This window comes from Prinia subflava, chromosome 9 (genome assembly GCF_021018805.1).
Source record: "Prinia subflava isolate CZ2003 ecotype Zambia chromosome 9, Cam_Psub_1.2, whole genome shotgun sequence".
NCBI classification, from domain to species: Eukaryota; Metazoa; Chordata; class Aves; order Passeriformes; family Cisticolidae; genus Prinia; species Prinia subflava.
Window position 1 is genome coordinate 18215317 of NC_086255.1, and position 21869 is coordinate 18237185.

At 42.5% G+C, this 21869-nt stretch overlaps 1 protein-coding gene across 4 annotated transcripts in view; it reads left to right on the top strand.

Annotated features, from left to right (window-relative positions):
- LOC134554793 (WASH complex subunit 2A-like) overlaps positions 1 to 21869 on the top strand; it is a 65948-nt gene that overhangs the window by 26514 nt on the left and 17565 nt on the right. For 2 of the 4 annotated variants that reach the window (XM_063405723.1, XM_063405727.1), the window contains exons 1-19: positions 3593 to 3667; positions 3762 to 3866; positions 4291 to 4455; positions 5972 to 6037; positions 6508 to 6681; positions 7341 to 7434; positions 7825 to 7883; positions 8632 to 8679; positions 9896 to 9997; positions 10522 to 10609; positions 11782 to 11850; positions 12224 to 12336; positions 13648 to 13720; positions 14505 to 14561; positions 16429 to 16590; positions 17187 to 17320; positions 19078 to 19170; positions 19678 to 19782; positions 20717 to 20833. In XM_063405723.1, the coding sequence (XP_063261793.1) occupies positions 3762 to 3866; positions 4291 to 4455; positions 5972 to 6037; positions 6508 to 6681; positions 7341 to 7434; positions 7825 to 7883; positions 8632 to 8679; positions 9896 to 9997; positions 10522 to 10609; positions 11782 to 11850; positions 12224 to 12336; positions 13648 to 13720; positions 14505 to 14561; positions 16429 to 16590; positions 17187 to 17320; positions 19078 to 19170; positions 19678 to 19782; positions 20717 to 20833 (1824 nt within the window). In that variant the 5' untranslated portion in view covers positions 3593 to 3667. Of the gene's footprint in view, positions 1 to 3592; positions 3668 to 3761; positions 3867 to 4290; positions 4456 to 5971; positions 6038 to 6507; positions 6682 to 7340; positions 7435 to 7824; positions 7884 to 8631; positions 8680 to 9895; positions 9998 to 10521; positions 10610 to 11781; positions 11851 to 12223; positions 12337 to 13647; positions 13721 to 14504; positions 14562 to 16428; positions 16591 to 17186; positions 17321 to 19077; positions 19171 to 19677; positions 19783 to 20716; positions 20834 to 21869 lie in introns of those variants that run through there. The other 2 variants (XM_063405725.1, XM_063405726.1) reach the window with 2 other exon arrangements.

The window sequence follows — 21869 nt, forward strand, 5'->3', positions numbered from 1 at the left end:
CCGCCTGCCTGAGGATACACAGATCGTGCTTAAAAGAATTTGGTCCCTTCCTAAAGTCTTAGATCTGGCCACATGTCCAGTGAATTCCTCTTCTCAATACACTTTTTTTTCAAGGATAGTTGCTTCCATAGCACTGCACTAATTTCCCTAGAGCATGCAGAGCTCTTAACAGGGGATTACAGGAAAGATGAGGAGGGCAGAGACAGGACAAGGGGTAATGATTCTAAAGTGAAAGGGGGCATGTTTATAATTTTTATTATGAAGAAATTCTTTACTGTGAGGGTGGTCAGACACTGCAATAGGTTGCCTAGAGAACTTGTGGAAGTTCCATCCCTGGAAGTGTTTAAGGCCTGGCTGGATGGGGCTTTGAACAACCTGGCCTGGTGGAAGGTATACCTGCCAATGGCTGGAGGTTGGAACATGATGATCTTCAAAATCCCTTTCAACCCAAACCATTCTATGATTTGGTGTTCTTACTTCCCATCAAAAAAAAGCTGGTGTCCTCATGGTGGATTAATACTCAGTGAGAGAATAAGTTTTTTGCAAAGTTCTCCTCTGATTCCATAGAACTTAAATATATCATGCAGATAAGTATCTGCACATTAAGTGATGTAGATAACTAAACCTCCAATATGTTGGAAACACAATCTTTAGCTTAAATAGGTTTGAATCTGCTGAAAAACCTGGAAAATCCCCATTAACTTCTGCAGCCTTCAAACTAGATTTTAGGGTTTGGGTCAAGCAAAGCACTTGTGTATATCCTTAGTTTGTGCCCTCTGGATAGTTTCATTTCCTGCAGTGGAGCCACTCTGTTCTCAAGTACACACTTGCTGAAAGTCTTTCCTGGGTCTAACCTGGAACATAAGTTCACAATCATCCTGGCTCTACCTTGCTCTATTAGCTAGGATACCTCAATTAATATGAGAAGTTTAATTTCTTGATCTGTTTACAAAAGTGGGAGGGTAGCACCGCTTCATTGGTCCTATGAGTTTCACATTTCAATGTTTTGCTAAAGACTAAGCAGAAAACCATGAGACTGTGATTCAGGACTTTTTTTATTTCTTCATTCTGATGCTAACTTGATGCATGATTTTGGGTGATTCCCTTAAGTGTGTCAGAGATTTCAAGTTTCAGAGCTTATGACCTGAATAAAGGAATTCAGAAACCAGAGCTAACACAGAAGTTAAGTTTCCCTATTCCTGACACAGTAGGTATTCCTACACCTCCCCATGGATCTTCAGAGCCTGTTCTCCAAGCCCATGATTTTATCACCAGATAGGAACTTCTCAGATCAAAGAAGGATCAAACCACAAACCAATGAAGTCATGTGTCAGAGTCAAAGTTCATTTACAAGGTTAGTTGTTTTGCTGCAGGTTTTGTTTTTCTCCCTTAAGTTCTAGTTACCTGAACTGAATTTATCAGACTAGTTTTTTGCTGCTTGCACAACTTATTACAGAAAATCATTTGACTCAATATAGCAAGGTCTTTTTAGGTGACATGAAATCATAGTTGCTTATTTCTTCTGAGTTATATAATTATTTACAGGAAACCTGATTTTGAATTCTCTGAAATGAATAAATACACTAACAGGCAAGCAGTGTCTTCTGCCATTGCATTAACCACAATGAATACCACACAGAAGGGGAAGTTCCTCTGGAAGTTTCAGGCCCCTGTGCTGGTCCAGTGGCAGCACATGTACTTATTTCTAGCTACAGATACTCCTTTTTACACTGAGTCTGAGGCATCTTCAAGCTCTAACATCACTTGCCACTGCCAAGCCTTTTTGCAGCCTGCAGATAATGCAGGTGCCTGGGACTGTCTCTTGGAGACTGAAGAATTCTGGAAACTGCAGGGCTTGAACAACCACATCTCTCTGCCTCTATGCCAAGACATACAGTACTACTGAGCATGAGAGCAAGGAGTAGCCAGGGAAATGAAGAACAACACACAAATTGTGTTTGGATTCTTTCCCATGGGATGCAGAAACTTAACTTTTAATTGTAAATTGACTTTTTTAATGTTTGCATCCTGTTCTAAGCTTATAAAAACATATTTACTTTCTGTTGGCTATTGGGAATGCTGACTGTGGTATTGTCTTTACCTTGCAAATATTTGTGAGTTTAACCAAGTGCTAAGGCATAGCTTTAAGCATGGATGTCAGAGACCTCAGCCCTGTACAGTCTTACATGTTCTGGTTCTTAATCTGCAGATTAGTCCCTGATGACATATGTGATTTTTTAAACCTTTACATCACATAATCATTTAGAGAGTTCGGAAGGGAACAGCAAGTGATTTTTCTTGCTGCTGTCTTTCCTCTAAACTTTAAATTGAACCTGTCTAAATTTCTCTCTAAAAGGAATTTTAGGATGAAATGCTTCTCATAATCCTGTCTGTAATGTTTAGAACAGGACTTCTAGAGAGCAGATTTTTGTTGTGCCATTCATAGTCCTCTTGGCTCAGAGAGTGGTGTATCACAAAGAACAGCTTCCCCTAAGGAACCATTCAGGTTCTATGCAGCTATCATGCTGGGCTTTTTATGGAAACTGATCTGCAGACCTGAAACTGCCCAGTGCTAAGACTCTACATTTTGCAGCATCAGTGCACAAAGAGCACACAGTTCTCATGTTTCATAATGCACAAATTTCAGTGAAAGTAGAGCTCTGCATCATCAGCAAAGGGGAGGGGATTGAAGGCGTCAGGACGGGATTGAAGGGGTCAGGACGGGATTGAAGGGGTCAGGATGGGATGGAAGGGGTCAGGACGGGATGGAAGGGGTCAGGACGGGATGGAAGGGGTCAGGACGGGATGGAAGGGGTCAGGATGGGATGGAAGGGGTCAGGAGGGGATGGAAGGGGTCAGGACGGAATGGAAGGGGTCAGGAGGGGATGGAAGGGGTCAGGACGGAATGGAAGGGGTCAGGAGGGGATGGAAGGGGTCAGGACGGAATGGAAGGGGTCAGGACGGGATGGAAGGGGTCAGGAGGGAGGGAAGGGGTCAGGAGGGATGGAAGGGGTCAGGAGGGATGGAAGGGGTCAGGATGGGATGGAAGGGGTCAGGACGGGATGGAAGGGGTCAGGACGGGATGGAAGGGGTCAGGAGGGGATGTGGCAGAAGGGGTCAGGAGGGGATGGAAGGGGTCAGGAGGGGATGGAAGGGGTCAGGAGGGGATGGAAGGGGTCAGGACGGGGTGGAAGGGGTCAGGACGGGGTGGAAGGGGTCAGGACTGGGGTGGAAGGGGTCAGGAGGGATGGAAGGGGTCAGGAGGGGATGGAAGGGGTCAGGACGGGATGGAAAGGGTCAGGACGGGATGGAAGGGGTCAGGACGGGATGGAAGGCGTCAGGACGGGATGGAAGGGGTCAGGACGGGATGGAAGGGGTCAGGAGGGGATGGAAGGGGTCAGGAGGGGATGGAAGGGGTCAGGAGGGGATGGAAGGCGTCAGGACGGGATGGAAGGGGTCAGGACGGGATGGAAGGGGTCAGGACGGGATGGAAGGGGTCAGGAGGGGATGGAAGGGGTCAGGAGGGGATGGAAGGGGTCAGGACGGCACGCGCTGGCCCCGCCCACCCGCGCTCGCGGCCTCGCGCCCCCTGGCGGCGCTGCGGTGCGCGCGGGCGGGGCGGGTCACGTGACGGCTCAGCTGACCGCGGGAGCGGCGCGAGCCCAGGGTGAGCGGCCGGGCCGGCCCGGGGGGGGGCTGTGGCGGCGCCGCTGGCCCCGCTGGCCCCGCTGCTCCCGCTGCTCACTGTTCTTCTCCCGCAGATGAACGGGGACGTGCCGGAGCCGGCGCCGGTGTGGGAGCGGCCCTGGTCCCTGGACGAGATCCGTAAGGGCAGCCAGAGCTGGTCCTTGGCCTCGGACGCCGGGGTGAGCGGTGGGGCCGGGACCCGGACCGGGCCTGAGCCCGGCAGCGGCGGGGTGCGCGGGCCGCGGCCTCCCGGGGCCTGGGTTCGTGTGCGGGGCGGTGCTGCCGCCCGCCGGCCGGGCAGCTGTCGGGGATCTGGAGACGGGCCTGCCGCGGGAAGAACGCAGCCCCCGGGCCCGGCCGCTCACTCGTTCCATGCACCCTCCGGTCCGGGCAGGAAAGCTAAAATAGGAGTTTGCCTGAACGGAGCTGCAGAATGAAGTGACTGAGACTTGGTCCTGTGTGTGTGCGTGGGAGCGTTTCAGTCTAACGTGCATGTGTTTGGGTCCTCAGTTGAAGTGTATGATCAATTCTGCCTGTCTTAAAACGGCGCCAAAGAAAAAGAGTTGGATGCTGACTATTGCTTTCCTTTGTTGCTGTCAACAGCTTCTGCATTTCCTACAAGAGTTCTCACAGCAAACCATTTCCAGGACACACGAAATCAAAAAACAGGTGGACGGATTGATTAGTGAAACAAAAGCTACAGACTGTCGCCTTCATAATGTCTTCAATGACTTTCTTATGTTGTCCAACACGCAGTTCATAGAGAATGTGAGTGTGTTCTACTACAACATCAGACTTGTACTTCAGGCATTGTCATTGTCTCTTAATGTACTGCAGAGAAGTGATTTAGCTTTGTGGCAGGTCTGATGCTGATTTAGACGTGAAGTGACTTTTAATTGCACTCTGTTAAAGGATATCCTAATTCCCTTGTGTATGATGCACTATCCAATATTGGCAGGTTCCCTTTGCCTTTTCAGCGATACCTTCCTTCCGTGCTAATACAGTTTTGCTTTTAGAACTGTGAATGAATTGGGAATTCTGGGATGTCTTGGTTTATCTTCACAAGTTGCATGAATGTAGCATTTGTCTGCACTTAGCTGTCTAAATATGAGGAGCAATATACAATGCTGTAAATTTGGTGTTATTTTACTCTAAAAGCATTTGGTATTAAGGGTGTTGGCCTGCAGGCAGTTGTCCTCTTTGTGTGGTCATGGCAAGCGTATTTTCTGGGTAATGTTGCCACTTTGTAGATATCTCTATTTTGAAAGATAAGGCTAGACTTGAAAGCCTGTTGCAACATTGTATCACTAGAAGTAGGTGTCTAATTAAGATGGAGAGCTTTTAATAGTATTTCAGATTTTTGGAGGGTTTTTAGCACTGTGAGTTTTATCAGGTGTTTTGTTATGATCAGCATTATTTCAGGCCATACGTGTCTCATCATGGCATTACTATTGGAAAGATGGTGGCAGGAAAAAAAGACAGAAAACTGGATTAATATTGTGAGGGGTTTTGGTGGTAGTGGGTTTTATCAGAGCTGCAGTGTCTTTCCTGACCTAGATTGGCTGTTCAGCATAATGGTTCTGCTGCAAACAGTTTGTACCAAATGTCTTAAATCTCATGTGCTTACAGCTGTCTGTTCCCAAATTAAGGTGCACAGAAATAGGTCTTCATTTTTGATTCTCAGTTTAGTTAGTGAGAGATCTGTCTTTTCCCAGAGGATAACTGCACCTGTGTTTGAGATTTGGATTTAGGTTTGCACGCTCCATGGAGATCTTTTATTCCGCTTTGTCTCCTTGTAGCTGGTCCTACAAAAGAGTGCTAAAAGAGCTGGATGTGAGGGATCATCAGAGCACACTGAAGGTTGAGGGATGTTGTGAACCCTCTCTGTGAGTATGGAAGGAAGGCTACTAAATGACAGAGAACTAAAGGAGACAGCCTCTAAGTAAACTATAGGCTTCACTCTGAAGGTGTCTAGAACAGCTTTATGTTGGGAAGGTGAAAACAGTGCATTTTTTATCATGTTCAGGTTAGTCTGTCAGCAAACTTGAATTACCTCAGTTGCATTGAGAGGCTGCTGATGGTGGTACCTTCAGTACCAATGCATGTAGGTACTTGACATCATCCATGGCTTCCTTTTTTTTAATGTGTAATAAATTAATGTGTAATTAATTATCTATTAACAGTGTATTTTGTGGTGGTACCCATGGTTTAACCCCTATAGTAGTACATTACTACTTATATTACTACATGTTCTTACATTAATTAATTTTGCTTGATTTTTCAGAGAGTCTATGATGAAGAAGTGGAAGAGCCCATTCCCAAAGCTGATGTTGGAGACAAAACAGAGCAGGTAGTTAACTTCAGCTGCCTTGAGTGCTGTCAGTATGTTTGCAGCCCTTGTCGACCTTCTCACTGTCAAACTTGCTTTGCTTACATTTACAGCTTACAGACCAAGCTCCTTCCTTTCTCCTTGGAGTCTCTCTGTTGGATAGTGTATGTCACTCAGACATAAAGTTGACAGTGATATTGGAGGCTACTACAGTGTGTGATCATCTGTTAGGGTATCCCCAGGCTCAGTACTGTATCAAGCAGACAAGACTTAGGCCTTGATTTTTTCAAGTGGTTATGCATCTTGGTTTCTGGAGTGATGAAAATGAATTAAGTCAAGCAAAAAAAAAAAAATTCTGATTGTTCTTCTAATGCACATAGTGGAAAAGCTTTCATTGTGCTAGTTTGAAATTAACATTTTGTATGTATGTTGTGGCAAGACTGAGTCTTCAGTAAAATGCAATGAACATGTGGTTTTTTCTGTTGCTAAAGGAAAAGACACGGGAACAGAAAGAAGCTGATCTAATCCCTAAAATTCAAGAAGCAGTGAATTATGGGTTGCAGGTTCTGGACAGTGCATTTGAACAGCTGGACATCAAAGCAGGGAACTCTGACTCAGAAGAGGAAGAAAGTAATGAAAGAGTGGAACTGATACTTGAGCCAAAGGTACAGGGACCTGTTCTTGCTGGGTTTGTTTTACTTTCTTGGACTTGCTCTTTGCTTCTATCAGCTGTATAACTGCCTTAGTATAAAACTGATGTTAGCTAAACCTGTTACCTAAAAAGAGGATTTGATGACTGCATCTGAAGAAGTGCTCTCTGCTGAACTACTCCTTGTGTAACCTGCTTGTCTTACAGTTAGGTTAGCATTAAGGTATGGCACCTAAAGGAAGTTAGTTTAATGGAGTGATCTTCAAAGGGGAAGCCTCAGTTCTGTATGGGAGTGAGACACAGAGATTTCAAGCTCTTTAGGTACAAACCATATCTTTATGGGTGGTTTTTACTGTCCCTTGTCCAAAAAATCCAAGGTCCAGGTTTTGGGTTAAGACTCGGGCCTGTCGGTCTTTGCAAGGATATTCTTCTGTTAGATGGCATGTAGAAAACAAGTTGGGACTACACAGATAGAAGTAGCCACTTTCTCTGACAGTGTTGAGAGCCTCAGCTAGTCCAGCCAGCTGTATGTTGACTTGAAGTGTATGTTTAGTGGGACTCTAAACAAGCTTTTATCTTCCCCGAGTTAAAACAAGGGGTGTAAGGCTTCTGTCTTTGGCAGCCATGTAGGGCTGTTCAGAGATGTCAGGAAGACCTGATGTTGTCTCTTTCCAGGATCTCTACATTGACAGACCTTTACCTTACTTGATTGGCTCTCAGCAGTTTATGGAACAGGATGATGTTGGCCTTGGAGATCTCTCTAGTGAGGGTATGTGCTTCCATGACCTTTTATTTCTAGGCAAGTAATTAGTTCCTAATCCAAGATTTTTGACTGTTTCAAATCACCACTTTGGTTATCCTGTGTACTGTTTAGATGCATCCTGCATGTTTAGATGCAGGTTTTAATTAGCTGGGGAAAAACATGTTCATCATGCTGTAACAACCACTTTTCCAGTATACAAAGCAGTAACTTCTCAGTTACTTGTTCTTTGTGTATTAGGAATACAAAGTGTTAAAATTTCATCAGCTTTCAAAGCTCTTTCAAGCAACTCTCTAGCCACCTGAATTTTAGTTTTCTTCACAGAGTCTTTAGGTTGCTTAAATGGTGACTACATTGTTCTGTGTCTGTCCTTAACCTTTTTGTTTCCATTTAAATTAGAAGGATCAGTAGACAGTGACCGTGGAAGTGTAATTGACAGTGAAGAGAAGGATGAGGAGGTAAGTGGCAAGTCCCAGCTGCTTTGCACAAGCATTCCTTTTGTGTGAGGCCATTAACTACCTTGCTTTTTGATGTTGGCTCTCAAGATATTGCTGCACAATGTTTGTTCCCTGTGTTGGTTGTGATAAATATACTTTCTGTTACTGTTCTTAGCAGGGCTTTCCTCTGCAGCTTTCCAGAGGAACATTTATATGGTATTGACTCTAGCATTGTTAAAGTAGAATACTTCAAACTGAAGTGTTTTATTCCACTCTAACTTAATTTTGTGAAGCAAATCAGATTCTCATCAAGAATTGCACTTAGGGAGAACAAGTCTGGTTGTAAATTACAGTTACAAAGAATGGGATGGAGACTGACAAGAACAATTTTAAAGCTTTAAGTAATTCACCTCCAGACCTTGCGTCATAAATCTGCTGCATTGGAATATTGGTTTCTGATATATTTTGCCTGCTTTGGCTGGGATGTCTCTGTTTTGTAATTGTGCTATGGAAGCAATCCCTTTCTCTGAGGTGTTTGCTTTTGATGTCTTTGGGTTTTGATGTCACAGTGGAGCCTGCTGAATTAATGACTTTCTGGTAGGCTCTTTTTGTAAAGATGTTCAGTAGTGGGGGAACAATTTCTTGGTCAGATCATGGTGAGGAGATCTGAATGTCCGAATTTCAGCAAGTTCAGATTTTCTGAGCCCTCTCCCTTAACCACTGGATGAAGTAATGTGTAATATTTGTCTCTGGGTCTCTTGTTTTACAGGAATCAGATGATGAATTTGGAAACCCTAGTGAAGATGAGCAAAAGACGGTATGGTTAAACACTCTGGTACATACCTGAGTGGCACAGTGAGCATGCATGAAATAGATGAGAGCTCTAGGCAGCTGACTGTTAGCAACTTTGTGAGGCCTGAGTTTTATAACTTCTTATGGGATGGTCCTGGCGAGATGACACCATGTTCTGAAAATGAACCTGGGTTGGGCTTCAAGACATGCTTGTAAGTTGTCATTAGATACAGAGCCTTTGTGGGATGGCATTGCCTGATATGTGTTTTCCTCAGGAATAACTTGGGAGACATGAAAGTTCAAAGAATCTGCCCCAGGAAAACTAGGCTCTTGTGGGTTTATTTGGCTTATAATTAAAATTCTAATATTCCTGTGCAGGAGGCAAGGAACAGTACAGTTTGCGTATGACATGAAATCAAAGATTTGAACAGTATTAGATATTTGAACAGTATATCCATTTGGATAATGAATGAAAAAAGGAAATGTTGAGATGGAAAAATCCAAGCCTGACTTTAGTAATTGGTTTTAGAAGAAGGAATCTTATCCATATTTAGATGTGCCACTGCAATGTGGGGATCTTCAGTCTGACATGATTTGATATCGAAAGTGCAATGTTGCAAAAAGCAACCCTTTTTTAATCTACTTATTAATAAACCAGTATTACAAAAGCACTCAGATGTTACTTTAAGTTGACCTTCATAGGCTTTATATGCCTGATGTGTTTTCAGATGAGCAAGTCCCTTTGGGTTGGTCGTTATTTAGTTCAGTTCTGGGCCCTCCTCTGGGCCAGTCCCCAGCTCTCATCCAGTTCACTTCATCGTTGTCATCCTCTCATTGATGTGACCGAAACCAGGATGTGAGCATGCAGTGTCTGTCATTCTGCTGTCCACCCCAAGGACAGTTCAAGATGATAAAATTTTTTACTAGCTGATCACACTGTTCCTGTGTTAAGGCTAAATACCAGGTCTTTAGTTTGTGTAGGGTAGTGGTGCACGCCTTGTGAGGGGAACCTTTGTGTCCTCAGTTGCAGCATTCAGTAGCACATGGTTGGGGTGTGCTAGAGAATGCAGCAACTTGCTTGGAGCTAGAAGTACTCCTTCCTTACCTTTCAAAAGCTGTGAAGTACTCCAAATTGTCTGTAAGTTCCCATCCTTTCTCTAAGTTTAATTTGAGTATTTTATCTAAGCAGATGTCGTTTTGTGCTTGTTTTGTATGCAAATGGGATATTAATTGTTTTTTAGAGGATAGCCCAGATGAGTGATGAAGATGATGATGATGGCTGTGATCTCTTTGACTCTGAAAAAGAGGATGAGGATGGAGACTTAGATGAAAGCACAAAGCCTGTGAGTAATTGTTACCTTCCTGGAATGGGAGATTTGATTTCCTGTATGAAAAATCTTTCCTTAGAGGGATTATAATGGTAGCTCTCAAATACCTGGAATCCTGTAGGAAGTTCCTCTAGAAATCCTGAGTAGTCTTTTAACATGATTGTTCAGGTATTACCCATTTAAACTCAGGGATTCTTGCACCTTAAGCAAGTATCAAAGCTGTCTTTCAGGAACACGGATTGTTGCATTTTTGTGAGGTAAAGGCCTTTTGTTTCTCCTGTTTACAAAGTAAGGGGACATTAAAAAAAAAGTGTTTATCAGATCTAGAAATTTTGAGGATTTTTTAAATTCTCGATGCACATCTAATCTCTGCTTTCTTAACAGAAACTTGTATTGTTTCTTCTGAGGGCTTCAGGGAAAATCTAGACAAGATATTGTGAAATGTGGCTATAAAGTACAGTATTTATAATTGCAATTGTGTCAAGTTGCTAACTAGATTCTATATAAGAAATATGCTATTATTTGTCCTTTCTGCTCAGAAAAAGAAGAGGCCAACATCATTTGCAGATGAGCTGGCAGCCCGAATCAAAGGAGAAGTGCCAGTCAGACAGGACGAAGAGCGTTCATGTGAGTTACCTCCCAAGCTTTGGAAAGTGCTCGTGCAGTAGTGGGGGACTCATGAAAGTGTGGGACAGCAGACTGTGGGTAACAATACCTGAAGTTACATGGATCTGTTATTTGAACATGTATTAGGTAAAAGCATGTGCAGGAAAAAGAGGAAGTGCAGACACTATTTTGTGCTCTGAGAAGCACAAGTCAGAGGACTGAATTGGAATTTGTTGAGAGTTATAATGGGAAACACATTGCTTTCAGGTGGGACAGGTCACTCTCAAAACACACATTATTGGAAAGGTTTTCTCTCCAATCTGGTTCTCCCTCTACATGTTTGACCACATATGCTTTCTTCTGTTTCAACTAAGGATGTGGAAGCCACTGGTCCCTGTGGTCTTTCTGTGAGCTCTACAGTGGAAACACCTCAAGCAAGAGATTGGTGTTTTCATGTGGTGTGGATTGTTTGTTTTCTCTGTGGCTTACGTATACTGTTTTGAGGAAGTTTTCCTTGCTACTGTTACTCATGATATTTTAGACTAAATAATGCATTTACTTTTGTGTTGCTTTCAAAGCGAGAGACCTCTTAAGTACTTAGTGTTGCAGCAAAGCAGCAGTTGAAAATAGCTGGCTGAAGTTGAGTTAGCAAGGGCTTATGAGGCTGCTGTTGACCTGTAATATTGAGAAGATGAGCAGACAAGAGCTCTGAGTGTATGTTCTTGCACAGTTGAAACAATCAAAGTAGGTCTGCTGATATCAAGAGTATAAAACCTACCAACTTACCCTGTTCAGTTACAGGGAAATCTTCAGTTGTTGAAGTAACCTTATAGCTTTTGGTAGCTGAATGAAAACAACAACAAATCTGAAGCCATTTGAAGTGCTGAGAGGTTCTGCAGAGGTGTGGAACCTGTACGGCCTGGGACGCTGTGTTGCTTTCTGACACCTCGGGTGATACTAGTCTGCATGTGGACAACTGTGTTGAACCCCTAGCGCCTGACAGAATGATTCTGTTACAATTTTAGGTACTAGTTTTAGAAACTGTATTTCATAGAACTGCTTCATCAGGCTGATTCATATGAAAGCACAGAGGTCAGCTTGGTTTGCAATTTTTTAGGTACTTTTTGCCATAGATTGATCACAGACTGTAAGTAAATGTCAACTAGTTTTTCATTGAAACTTTCTTCTTAAAGCTCTGTCATCAGAGACCAAAACAAGGAAAACCCCAAAAGAGAAGAAGGAAGTTAGAGTTCCATCAGATGGTAGGATATCCTCCTCTCTTGTTTTTGAATTTTGGGCTGGATTGTAAGATACCACTTAGGAAATCATGGCCTCTACTCTGGAAGCTGGGTGGGATATCAGTGAGTATCCTTCAGCATGAATGTGTAAAGAAATCTAGGTTGTGATGTGCATGTAAACAAGGCTGGAAATACACTTAGTGAGAGTTCTTCCTTTAATGTGGCCTTCTGGAGCAACTGTACAACCCAATCTGTCTTCAGCAGCTTCTCTCTATGTGTCACGTTTATGAGAGCAGATGGAACCAAAGCAATTGTTATTTTAGTTGTCTCTAATTCCCTTTACTGAAACTTGATCAGTCTTACTGATCTACAAGCTCACGGCTCTTGTACTTTCTAGATGAGGATGATGACATCTTCAAGCCTCCTAAACTGACTGATGAGGACTTTACACCGTTTGGTTCAAAGGGTGGCCTCTTCAGTGGTGGAACAGGCCTCTTTGATGATGAAGAGGTGAGAATGCTGCAGATTGTAGAAATGGAGTGTTTCTCCCTTTTAAAAACAAAACAAAAGATCCCTGAAAATTCCTACCTCTGGAAGACAGAGAGGACAAACAGCATTTTGTTGCTTGGTAATATTTAACTACACACAAAGTTGAGGTAGTTCTGTGCAATGCTTTCCATTCTAATACAGACTGGATTGAAAAAATGTTCTCTTTTTTAAGGGGCAGACAACAGCTTAAAAAGAATATTAAGAAAAACAGTCTGATAGTGTAAGCCAGCTTTGTGTCAGTGCAAATTTGGATGAAGCCATCACTGGTTAACTCTTTCCTCATCTATGCAGACACAGGACAGCCAAGCTGATCTGTGATTGTTGCCTACCTGCATACACCTGTTCTTGGTTTTCTGTTACCTAAAGTTAAACTTCTCAGGAGGATGACTTAGCTTCACTTTACTTATTCATTGGGGGAGGCACTGCTTTACCAGCAGGCAGACACAGCAGGGCAACAGGCAAAGGATAATTGACAAATGGGCAATTGATCACTGACACCTCTGGCACACCCCTGTGCTCCCATACTCTTTCTGAAGTGTTTTGCTTTCTTTCTGCAAAGTAAGACCATGCATTTTGAGTCTCCAGGTAGTCAACCTCTAATACCCAATTCACCTAAAAGGGAGGCTTTCAAGAAATTAGGTGGTCGGAAATTAACTCAAAAAATCTGGAGGTGTCCTGGAAATCCAGGCTCTGATTGTTGGAGATTGGTACAGGGCAGTGCAGCCTGAACACAAGAGCAACTGTGGGAGTGTCCTGCAATGCTTTTGAGCTGTAATGTATTTCTTTGCACCATTTTGGCATCTTAACATCTCTTCAGTAGCAGTGTAAATCACTTGTTTTATTCACATGAAGTTCAGGAATATTTTTATGCTTGTCCTGACCTGAATTTTTCCCTCAAACCTTACTGTATAAACTTCAGTAAGAAAGCTTAGAAGGGTATAATTAGGACCTAAGCAGCTGTAGATTAATTAGTCTAAGTCCTTGAAGATGTGCAAATAAAAGGTCATTCCTTCTCTTCAGCAGGTAGACTAGTGATCAGTAAATTAAGTTTTAGAAGAGAGCTGCTTTTCTGAATGTACTGAATGTCAAGTTAACACTTGAGTACCTAGGTTTCAGTCTGTATTTCCAGACATCCTTTTGAGAAGGGACTGGTGATTACCTCCTCTGTCTTGGCTTAGAAGGGGACATACAGTATGGAAAAATCAGCATCTGTAATTTCCTACAAAAACAAATTCACCACTTCCCCCCTTTGCATTTTCCATCTATGATCAGAGCGATCTTTTTGCTGAAGCACCAAGAGGAGAAGAATCAAAAGAGAGAGAGGAGCGAGTCCCAGTAAGTGAAGGTAAGAATCAACAGTTGTCTCCTGTAGTCTTGTCTATGCTGTGATTCATTACTCCTAGCAGCTACACTGTTTGTTCCCAGACTAGAAAGCCTCATGTAGCAATTGCAGAGCAAGTCTCTTCTGCTCACCAGTCTCAATAGAGGGTAGGTGTGTTGAATTTTACATCTGTTAGCTCTGATCTGTTACACACGCGTGCTCTCCTGAGCTGAAAGGATCTTACTGCTGTTGGCAGAGCTCTCTGCATGTGCTGGCTTCCTGCTTCTCAAGTGTACTTTGTGGGACCCAGTTGTGGTTGAGGGGAGCAGAGATTTCTTTTTACAGATTAATTCACATGAGTTTCCCACTAGGTGCATATTTAGACCCTTAAGGACTCTGAGCACATATTCTGTACTGCAGAGCTTTTGCTGAAGCACTGTATTTGATGAATTTTCACATATGTGTTGGGAGCCAAAGCCATTTTGTTTTGAATGTATTGTATTGAAGTGGTTTTAAGTGTGTGAATGTGAACTGTTTCAAATAATGCTGTATGTAAACATACATACATATTTATGTATGTTAAAAATACAACATATTTAAACTGGAGTTGAAATGGAAAAAAAAATAGACTTACATATATTTGCAAAAGCCCACAAGTTCAAGGAGAATGTGTAAAGAATTTTGAGCTGTTAAGAATGACAAAGCAGCTCAGACAGCTTCTTGGGTTCCTGTTTCTGTGGTTGAGTTCTGAAGGCTTTGACACATAAAATAAGTGCATCCATTTGTATTGTACTTCCTATGATTTCAGCATCCTCTACAAAGTCCTTAAAGAAAGTTCCTGCAGGTGCAGTGTTTCTGTTTCCAGGTATGATTTATTCAATAGCCAAATGCTTCATGCACAAAATGCTCTTTTCTTTAAAACCTACTGCCGAGGCTTTAAAGAAAAAACTATCCAAATACAGCAGCACTGCATTGCTTGATCATATGCTTAATGACAAATACAGATGCTTCTACCATGCTAAGCCTAAACTGCAGCATGTTTTATGGATAATCAAAGATTCTGGAGGAGCTCTGAAAGTAGGTATCACTGATGGCAAATACTAGCAACTGCCAGCTTCACGTGTTATGCTCTGAACTTTTAGCAATGTGTGTCACTTCAGCTGATATTATATAGCTTAATTCTGCTGTGCATGCAGTCACAGCTTCCACCTGTACTCTGAGAAGGAAGTGCATTTTGGTATTTCACATTTGATCATATTCCCTTGGGTTAGGAGAAGAACAGTTTAAACATCAAGTTCCTATGTTTAGATCAATCTTGTTTCTCTGATTTTGATTCGGAGGATCTGCATACATGGAGAAGAACCAGATCTATAACTTGGAGCTAAAAGTAAAAAAGAATTATACTAAGATCTCTGTTTCATATCAAAATCCAAGCTGATCAAAGAAAAGAAACTCGTCACCAGTCTTTTTAAATTTATTGATAAAGATTTCTGTCAGTGGGCAAGCTCTTAACTTGACTGAGGTACCTGAATTTTAAGTTTTGGCCTTTCCTAATAAACACCTATTTTAAGACTGACCTCAGTAAACTGAGCCTTCAGTCAGCATAGTTTTTAGAGTAAGAAGTACACAGATACAGACTTCTTACTCCAGGGTCGAAGATGTATGTCAACAGTGAGACTTCTACATAGTTCTAAAACTCAGTAGCAGAATTTAAAACAGTAGATTGATGTATGGGATTTTTTTTATCCTTCTTTCTTGGAGGTACTATTGTATAAGCAGGGAATTTAGTCTTTAATTGCTACCTCTCAATAACTTGTAGACAGGCTTAAGTTACCAGAGAAAAGCCAAGATTGAGGGTCCTTTGCTATTCCAGTGAACAGTTTGTTTAGAAACTCAATAATCTTTAATAAATAACCAAAATTTTTTGCTGTATTCCTGTCAATCTTGAGGCACTTTTTAATTGCAGAATACACTTTTATTTTAATAAGAACCCGCTGCTGATCAAAATTCATGCAGCCTGCTGACTTAACCAAATACCAGTTGTTCTACTTCCTGCCAAAGTTTCATTTAAGTATCTCCCCACCTCTGTCACATTTCCACATGAGAAGCAAAAAGACAGGCTTGGAAGTGTTTGCAGATGATGACAGACTTACCACTGAGGCTGGACGTTTCCCTGGCAGATGCAGGAGGAGCAGCCGCTCTGGCTGGCTCTGATCAATCACTGCCGTGTCTGGCGTGCGCGGGGATCTCGCGGCCAAACCCAGCCTGGTACCACAGTGTGGCTCGTGGGCTCCCATGGCACTGTGGCTCCTGGGAAGAGCTCAGTCACCTGTCCTTCCCTCTCCCCAAGCACCTCACCACTTTTATTGGGCCATAGTGGTGTTTTGTACTAGTTATTAGAATAAGATTCTGGTTTGGGAAGTCCATAGGGCAACAGTGTGGGACTACTCAGTCTTCTAGCTTCAACACAGAGCCTGGCTGCTGTTCCTAGGGAAGATGAGCAGGTTTGAGGAAGAAGTAGCTGCAGTGACAGTGAGAGGCTGTCTGTGACTTGGCTTTATCAGAATGTGTCTAGCTAATGCTTTTGGTGTGGCACTGTTGCAGGAGCGAGCGCCTTAGAAGTTGCTGAGATGGAAACTATACCTGATGTCACTTACTGTGGCACAAGTTCAATTTTTTGGTAACTCTGGCAATGTTATTTCCATTTTTATTCTGCCCCATCTGACCTGCAGGAGGAAGTGATGTGTTTAGTTCCACTGTAACTGGGGAAAAAGACAAGAAATCTGCAGCACAGATCACAGAAAAAACTCCTAAACAACATGGGAAAGTTGTTCTATTTGATGATGATGATGATGACTTCTTTGTGGAAGCAACTAAAAAGCCTCCAGATCCAGGTACCTCTAAACTTTGTGGTGAAAGACTAAACACTGGTTAGCAAAATTCAAACTGGTAGGATCCAATGAGTTATAAAATTCAAACCTTCATCACTGCTACTTCCACTTGGGTTTTGAGGGATTGTGGTTTTGGTTGGTTTTTGGTGTTCCATTGTAGAGGGGTTTTTTGTCATTGGTATTTCTTTTCATCAGAGTGGTGTGGGGCTGGTTTGTTCGTACATGCTGTGCCCCGACTTTTTTCTCTAAGGAGGCTCCTCTACCTCTAGGGCAGTATCTAGACTTGAATTGAGGAATTGGTACAGGCTTTATTCACACAGCCTTGAATCTTTGTGCCCAACATTCCCTATTAGCAGAGTCTAGGCCTGTGCTAAGCCAATACAAAACACTGCCTTTGGAGATGCCTTTAGAGATGCAGCTTGACTGCATATTCTGTCACCAGTGCTTTCAGGTAAGTGGTGTTTCACTTTGAGAGCTTGTCTGGCTTTTTCTCTCAAAGACTCCTGATGATGGTCATGGTTAAACAGGATGGTATCTTTTGAGACTCTCTTCTCTTGTTTGTATTCCTCATTCCCTGTTTATTTGGTGTCTTTATGTAGTCAAGTCCACAGCTGACCTGTTTGATGATGATGAAGAGGGTGACTTATTCAAAGAGAAACCTGCCATTCCTTCTGTGGTTGCTGGCACAAGTAAAGAAACAGAAAACCATAGGGAGGCAATCATGGAAAAAAAGGTAATGGCATATAAATAGATTATATGTCTGAGTTTTTAGGAAAAAGTTTCTAGTGCAGCTGAAGTAGTCTTTCCATATACAATGCTATGGAAGTGACATATTTATAAAATACGACTAGGATCAAAGGGTCATCCATAATTTAGTCCTTCAGTGGTCCCTAAATGCCTTTTGCCTTTTAAACTTGGAGTTTATTTGAGGTTTATTTGAGGTTTTTATTTGTGTGGGCAGCGATTGAAAGAATCTTATTATGGCAGGATTGAAATGAGAGCAAAATGAGTAGCCTCTGATAATGAAAAATGTTTATGAATTTCACGGCTCCAATGAAACCAGCCTGAGTTACGAGTCTTCGGTGTCACAGTTCTGTGCTGCAGAGATTGCTCTTACACCAGCCACTGGCAGCAACTTCACTGGTAACCCATGGCTTGTATGTATTACAGGAGAGAAGGATGGGTGTCACAGTTCTACCTAAGCATACTGTTTTTCAGCTGAAAACACCTCTAAATTGTAGAAAGCTTTGAATGTGGTGCTGAGCACATATGTAGAAAGTTACCAGAACCTCCTAATACCCACTCCGCTTTCAGGACAGTGCCTTGAGGAAAATAGTAATGCTCTTTGTTTCTGCACTAGGTATACTGTGTATACTAATTTTATACTTTCTGTCCAATGAGTATTTGAACATAATTATCTGCAGTGACTCTTCTCCCCTCTGGACTGAGAAGCACAGTGCTGGGGATGTCTAATGCAAATTGCTGTGGCACTTTCTCCATATTGTCCTGTGAGAAGCACCTGAGCACAGGGGCCAAAGCCAGCGTCCAGTTCTGCAGCAGTGCAAGAGTGTCAGTGAAGTGGGAGCAGTGTCGGGAGGGATCTCACAGCACTTGGCTTTCCTGGAGAAGAGGAGAAGAACTGATTCAGCAGCGCCCCTCCTGCTCAGTCAGGAAGAGAGGGCTGTTTTATACTCCAAGCTTTGTGACAGCAGTACTTGGGTCTGGGATTGTTCTAAGTTTAATGGTAATATAAGCTGATGGCAGGCTGGAACTGTGCTGTGATAATGCAGGAAATGATGGCTGGCACAAATTGCCCTTGTCCTTTATGAAGCACAGCTTGTTAAAAAAACATTTTCCTTTAGCTCCCAAGGCCTGGCTTGAGTTGCTGCATGCATTCTTCTGCTGAGAAGGATGGTGTGGCACAGGAGGTCTGTGGTAAGACCTGCATAGCACAGGAGTTTTGGACTTCAACCCATGGGTGACAAGCGTGGATTCTGTCCCTTCAGCTGCTGGGATTTTGCCATCAGCATGCTCTTAGCAGGGGTCTGTCTTGGTTTAGGAAAGGTACTTCCCATTTTAGTGCCCCCACTGCAAGCACGGTGTTGCTCACTCCTGCCACCCCTCTCTCCCTCTGAGGGCACAAGAGGGGGATTGAAAGCACAAAAGGTAAAGATCAGGGGTTGAGATTAAACCATTTTACTTGAAACAGCAATGAGATAAGAAAGCAAACAGTAACAACAGCAATACTAATGACAGAAGCTACAAAAAAGAGTCAAATGGTTCCTCTGCCATGCTGAGCTGACTCAGAGAGAGCACTTCTCCTTGGAAGAGACTCCCTTCCCCCTGTCCCCAGCAATGACATGAGGTGGTATAAAATAACTTCTGGGTTCTGGCCATGCCCCCTCCTGGCTGCTGCAAAAAAAGTGTCATAGATGTGCCTGCCCTTAAATCTGAATGGGTGCTGATGTAGTGTCTTTGTTTGTCCTAAAGAGTCAACCATCTTCAGGTGAAAACTTCAAGCCTTTATCTGAAACACCTCCAAGAAAACAGAGGGGCCTTTTCTCTGATGAGGAGGATTCTGAAGTGAGTATTTTTTTGAGAAATCCCTACAGAAATCCTTGGGATCTTAGTTATCCTGACTTCAGTCCACCTGTATCTGGGGACTCCTTATGCATTTTGTAGAACTGGGAAATCTGACATCCAGGCACATACTCCTAGCTGTTCTGAAAGTTCCTCTTGCTCCAAGAGTGAAAAGCTCTGTGATTGTTTTCCCTGTCTTCAGGGAGTTAAACATCAGTGGGACACACAGGCATAAATTAAAAGCCTGAAGACAGGAAGGAGCAGCAAATGAAGAGTAAGAATCATTAAAGGCTGCATATGTTCCACTTTGGCTTTCAGCTAGCAATAAATCTACAAAGATGAGGAAAATCCATGTGCAGTTGCAAGTGATTGGTACATCAGATAAAGCATCCACTACCTCATAGGCATTCTAAATATCTTTTTTTCATAAGGATAAACATGAATGTCCCCTTTAGAGTTCTTAAACATATAGTCTTGCTTTGCAAAGTGACATTTCTTTGGTTTGCACAGGATCTGTTCTCATCAAGTAAACCTGTGAAGTCCAAAGCCACATCTCTCCCCACCAGCAAGTCCATGACAAAAGCTCCGCTTTCCTTGTTTGACGATGATGAAGAGGTGAGTACCGCTTCCTGATACTGCCTGTGTGTGGGAGCCCACCTGCACAGGGTGTTGCAAATGCAGCAGAAAATATTCAGAAATTTACAACACTGGGCTTGCAAATGGAGCACTAAATTCATCTTGCATGGTGCAGTAGTTCTGAGCATGTGGACAGCACTGTGGAGGAGAGTGGGAGTGGGGAGTCTTACAAGTTCTTGAGATCTTTTAAGTAGTTTGTAGTCAGTGCATTTCACCTCTGGACCTAAACATGAAGGATGTTGTCCCTCTCATTGATAGAACTAGAGAACACTGAGCAGCAGAACAAATATGAGCTTCAGGAAGCTGTTTTATCCTAAACCTTCACTACCTGTCACATGGATGACTTCTTGCTTTTCTTGTCATGGCTGGTGAATTCCTTTTTTCTCACTCTTCAGTGTGTAAGAATCGTGACTGCTAGTATGAAAACAGAGGTCAGAGCACAAGTTTGTGCAAGAAATCTTAAAAAATTTGAATTAGTGTATGCTTTTTAAATCTTTATACCCAGTGGTAGTTGTTCAGCTCACTTAATGCCTGTCCTCAGAATAGGATTCATTCTCCACTTCATTACATGGGTTAGAAACAGTGCCCCATTGTATTGGCTGCTGTGCCACAGAATTGCTGAGTGGTGGTTTTTGGCTGCTGGTCACATCTTGTGGTAGAGAATCTGTGGGCCAGAACCAGGCTGTGTGATTACAGGCTTCTGGTCTATCAAATGCTGTGTGTGCAGAATTCCTTGTACCAGAATATGGTGTTAAACTTGAAATTGTCTTCAACAAACACCATTTCTGTATCCTACTTGAATGAGAAGTGGATGGCAGCAGCATCTTAAGTGCTGATGATTTCTCAGTGAGCTTTTCATTGTCTCTTTGGCTTTTGATTTTCTTTATAATAGTATATTTTATTTTGTTTTAAGGATCTCTTTGGTGTGGGACCTGCCAAGAAGCACCAGGAAAAACCCCCAGAAGAGAGAGCAAAACAGTCAGGGCCTCTCAAGAAAGCGTCCAGCTTATTGTTCAGCAGTGATGAGGAGGTACTGAGGAGTGAGATTTAAAGTGGTTACTGGGCTTTATGCTGAGCAAAGCATAAAACTTTTGAGAAGGGAACCACAGACCAACTCTGCTGTGTCCACATGCCACGCCTTCCCCAATCCTTTGACTTGTTTGCAACTAAGGAGGCTGATCCTTGATCCAAATTTTCACTTGATCTAGATAATAGAAGTCATGTGGAAGAGAAAAATCTGTTTTTCAATGTAATTTATAGAAAGTTTGTTGCCAACAGAAAGACTGTTGCCAACAAATCTGACTTAAAAACAGTAAAAGATAAAAAAAAGTTTGTTCTTACTGCTTTAAATTCTGTAAGGAAAGTTTAGCAATTCTAGACAGATATGTGTTCAGGTTTTCTGTGTTTTAAGGTGAGTTTCTTTTGTATGTGGTTTTGTTTATTTGGATTCTTATTTGCTTAAGTTTTGGTGTTCTTTTCTTTTGTTTGGCTGTTTTGATTTTTTAAATCTAGGGATGGGAAAATGATACATAAAGAATAAGGCTTCCCATAGAGCAGCCCTCTTCTAGGGATGGGCTAGGTATTGTACTTCATCTTAAATGAAAGCCATACACAAAAGTAGATTAAAAAGTAAAAACTTGTCTGGAAACCTCTGAATTAGCTCATATGAATAGGATCCAGACTCTTCTTAGTCATCCTGCCTCTCAAAATGACTCTGTTGCATAGACTTTATTACTTGTCCTGTAATTGCTTGTTTAGTAGACAACAATAATATCTTTAGATGCATTTTTATCTTAATGTAGAATAAACCAAGCTCAAACTTGGTCATGCCTGTAATGCCTTTCACAAAGAGGACAAACAAAGGTGGGAAACTGGGGAAAACCACTTGAAATGCTGAGAATACCAAAACAAACAAGGCAGAAGTATCTTGGTTAGTGTGTAGACTTGAATAAATGGTAGCTATGGGAGGAGGTGTGTGCCTGGGGGAGAAGTACTGTGAAGGAAGTAAGTGCAGCATTGAGCACTCTAGTAGTGAGGTGTCTTGGGGATGTATGTGGTAGGTTTTT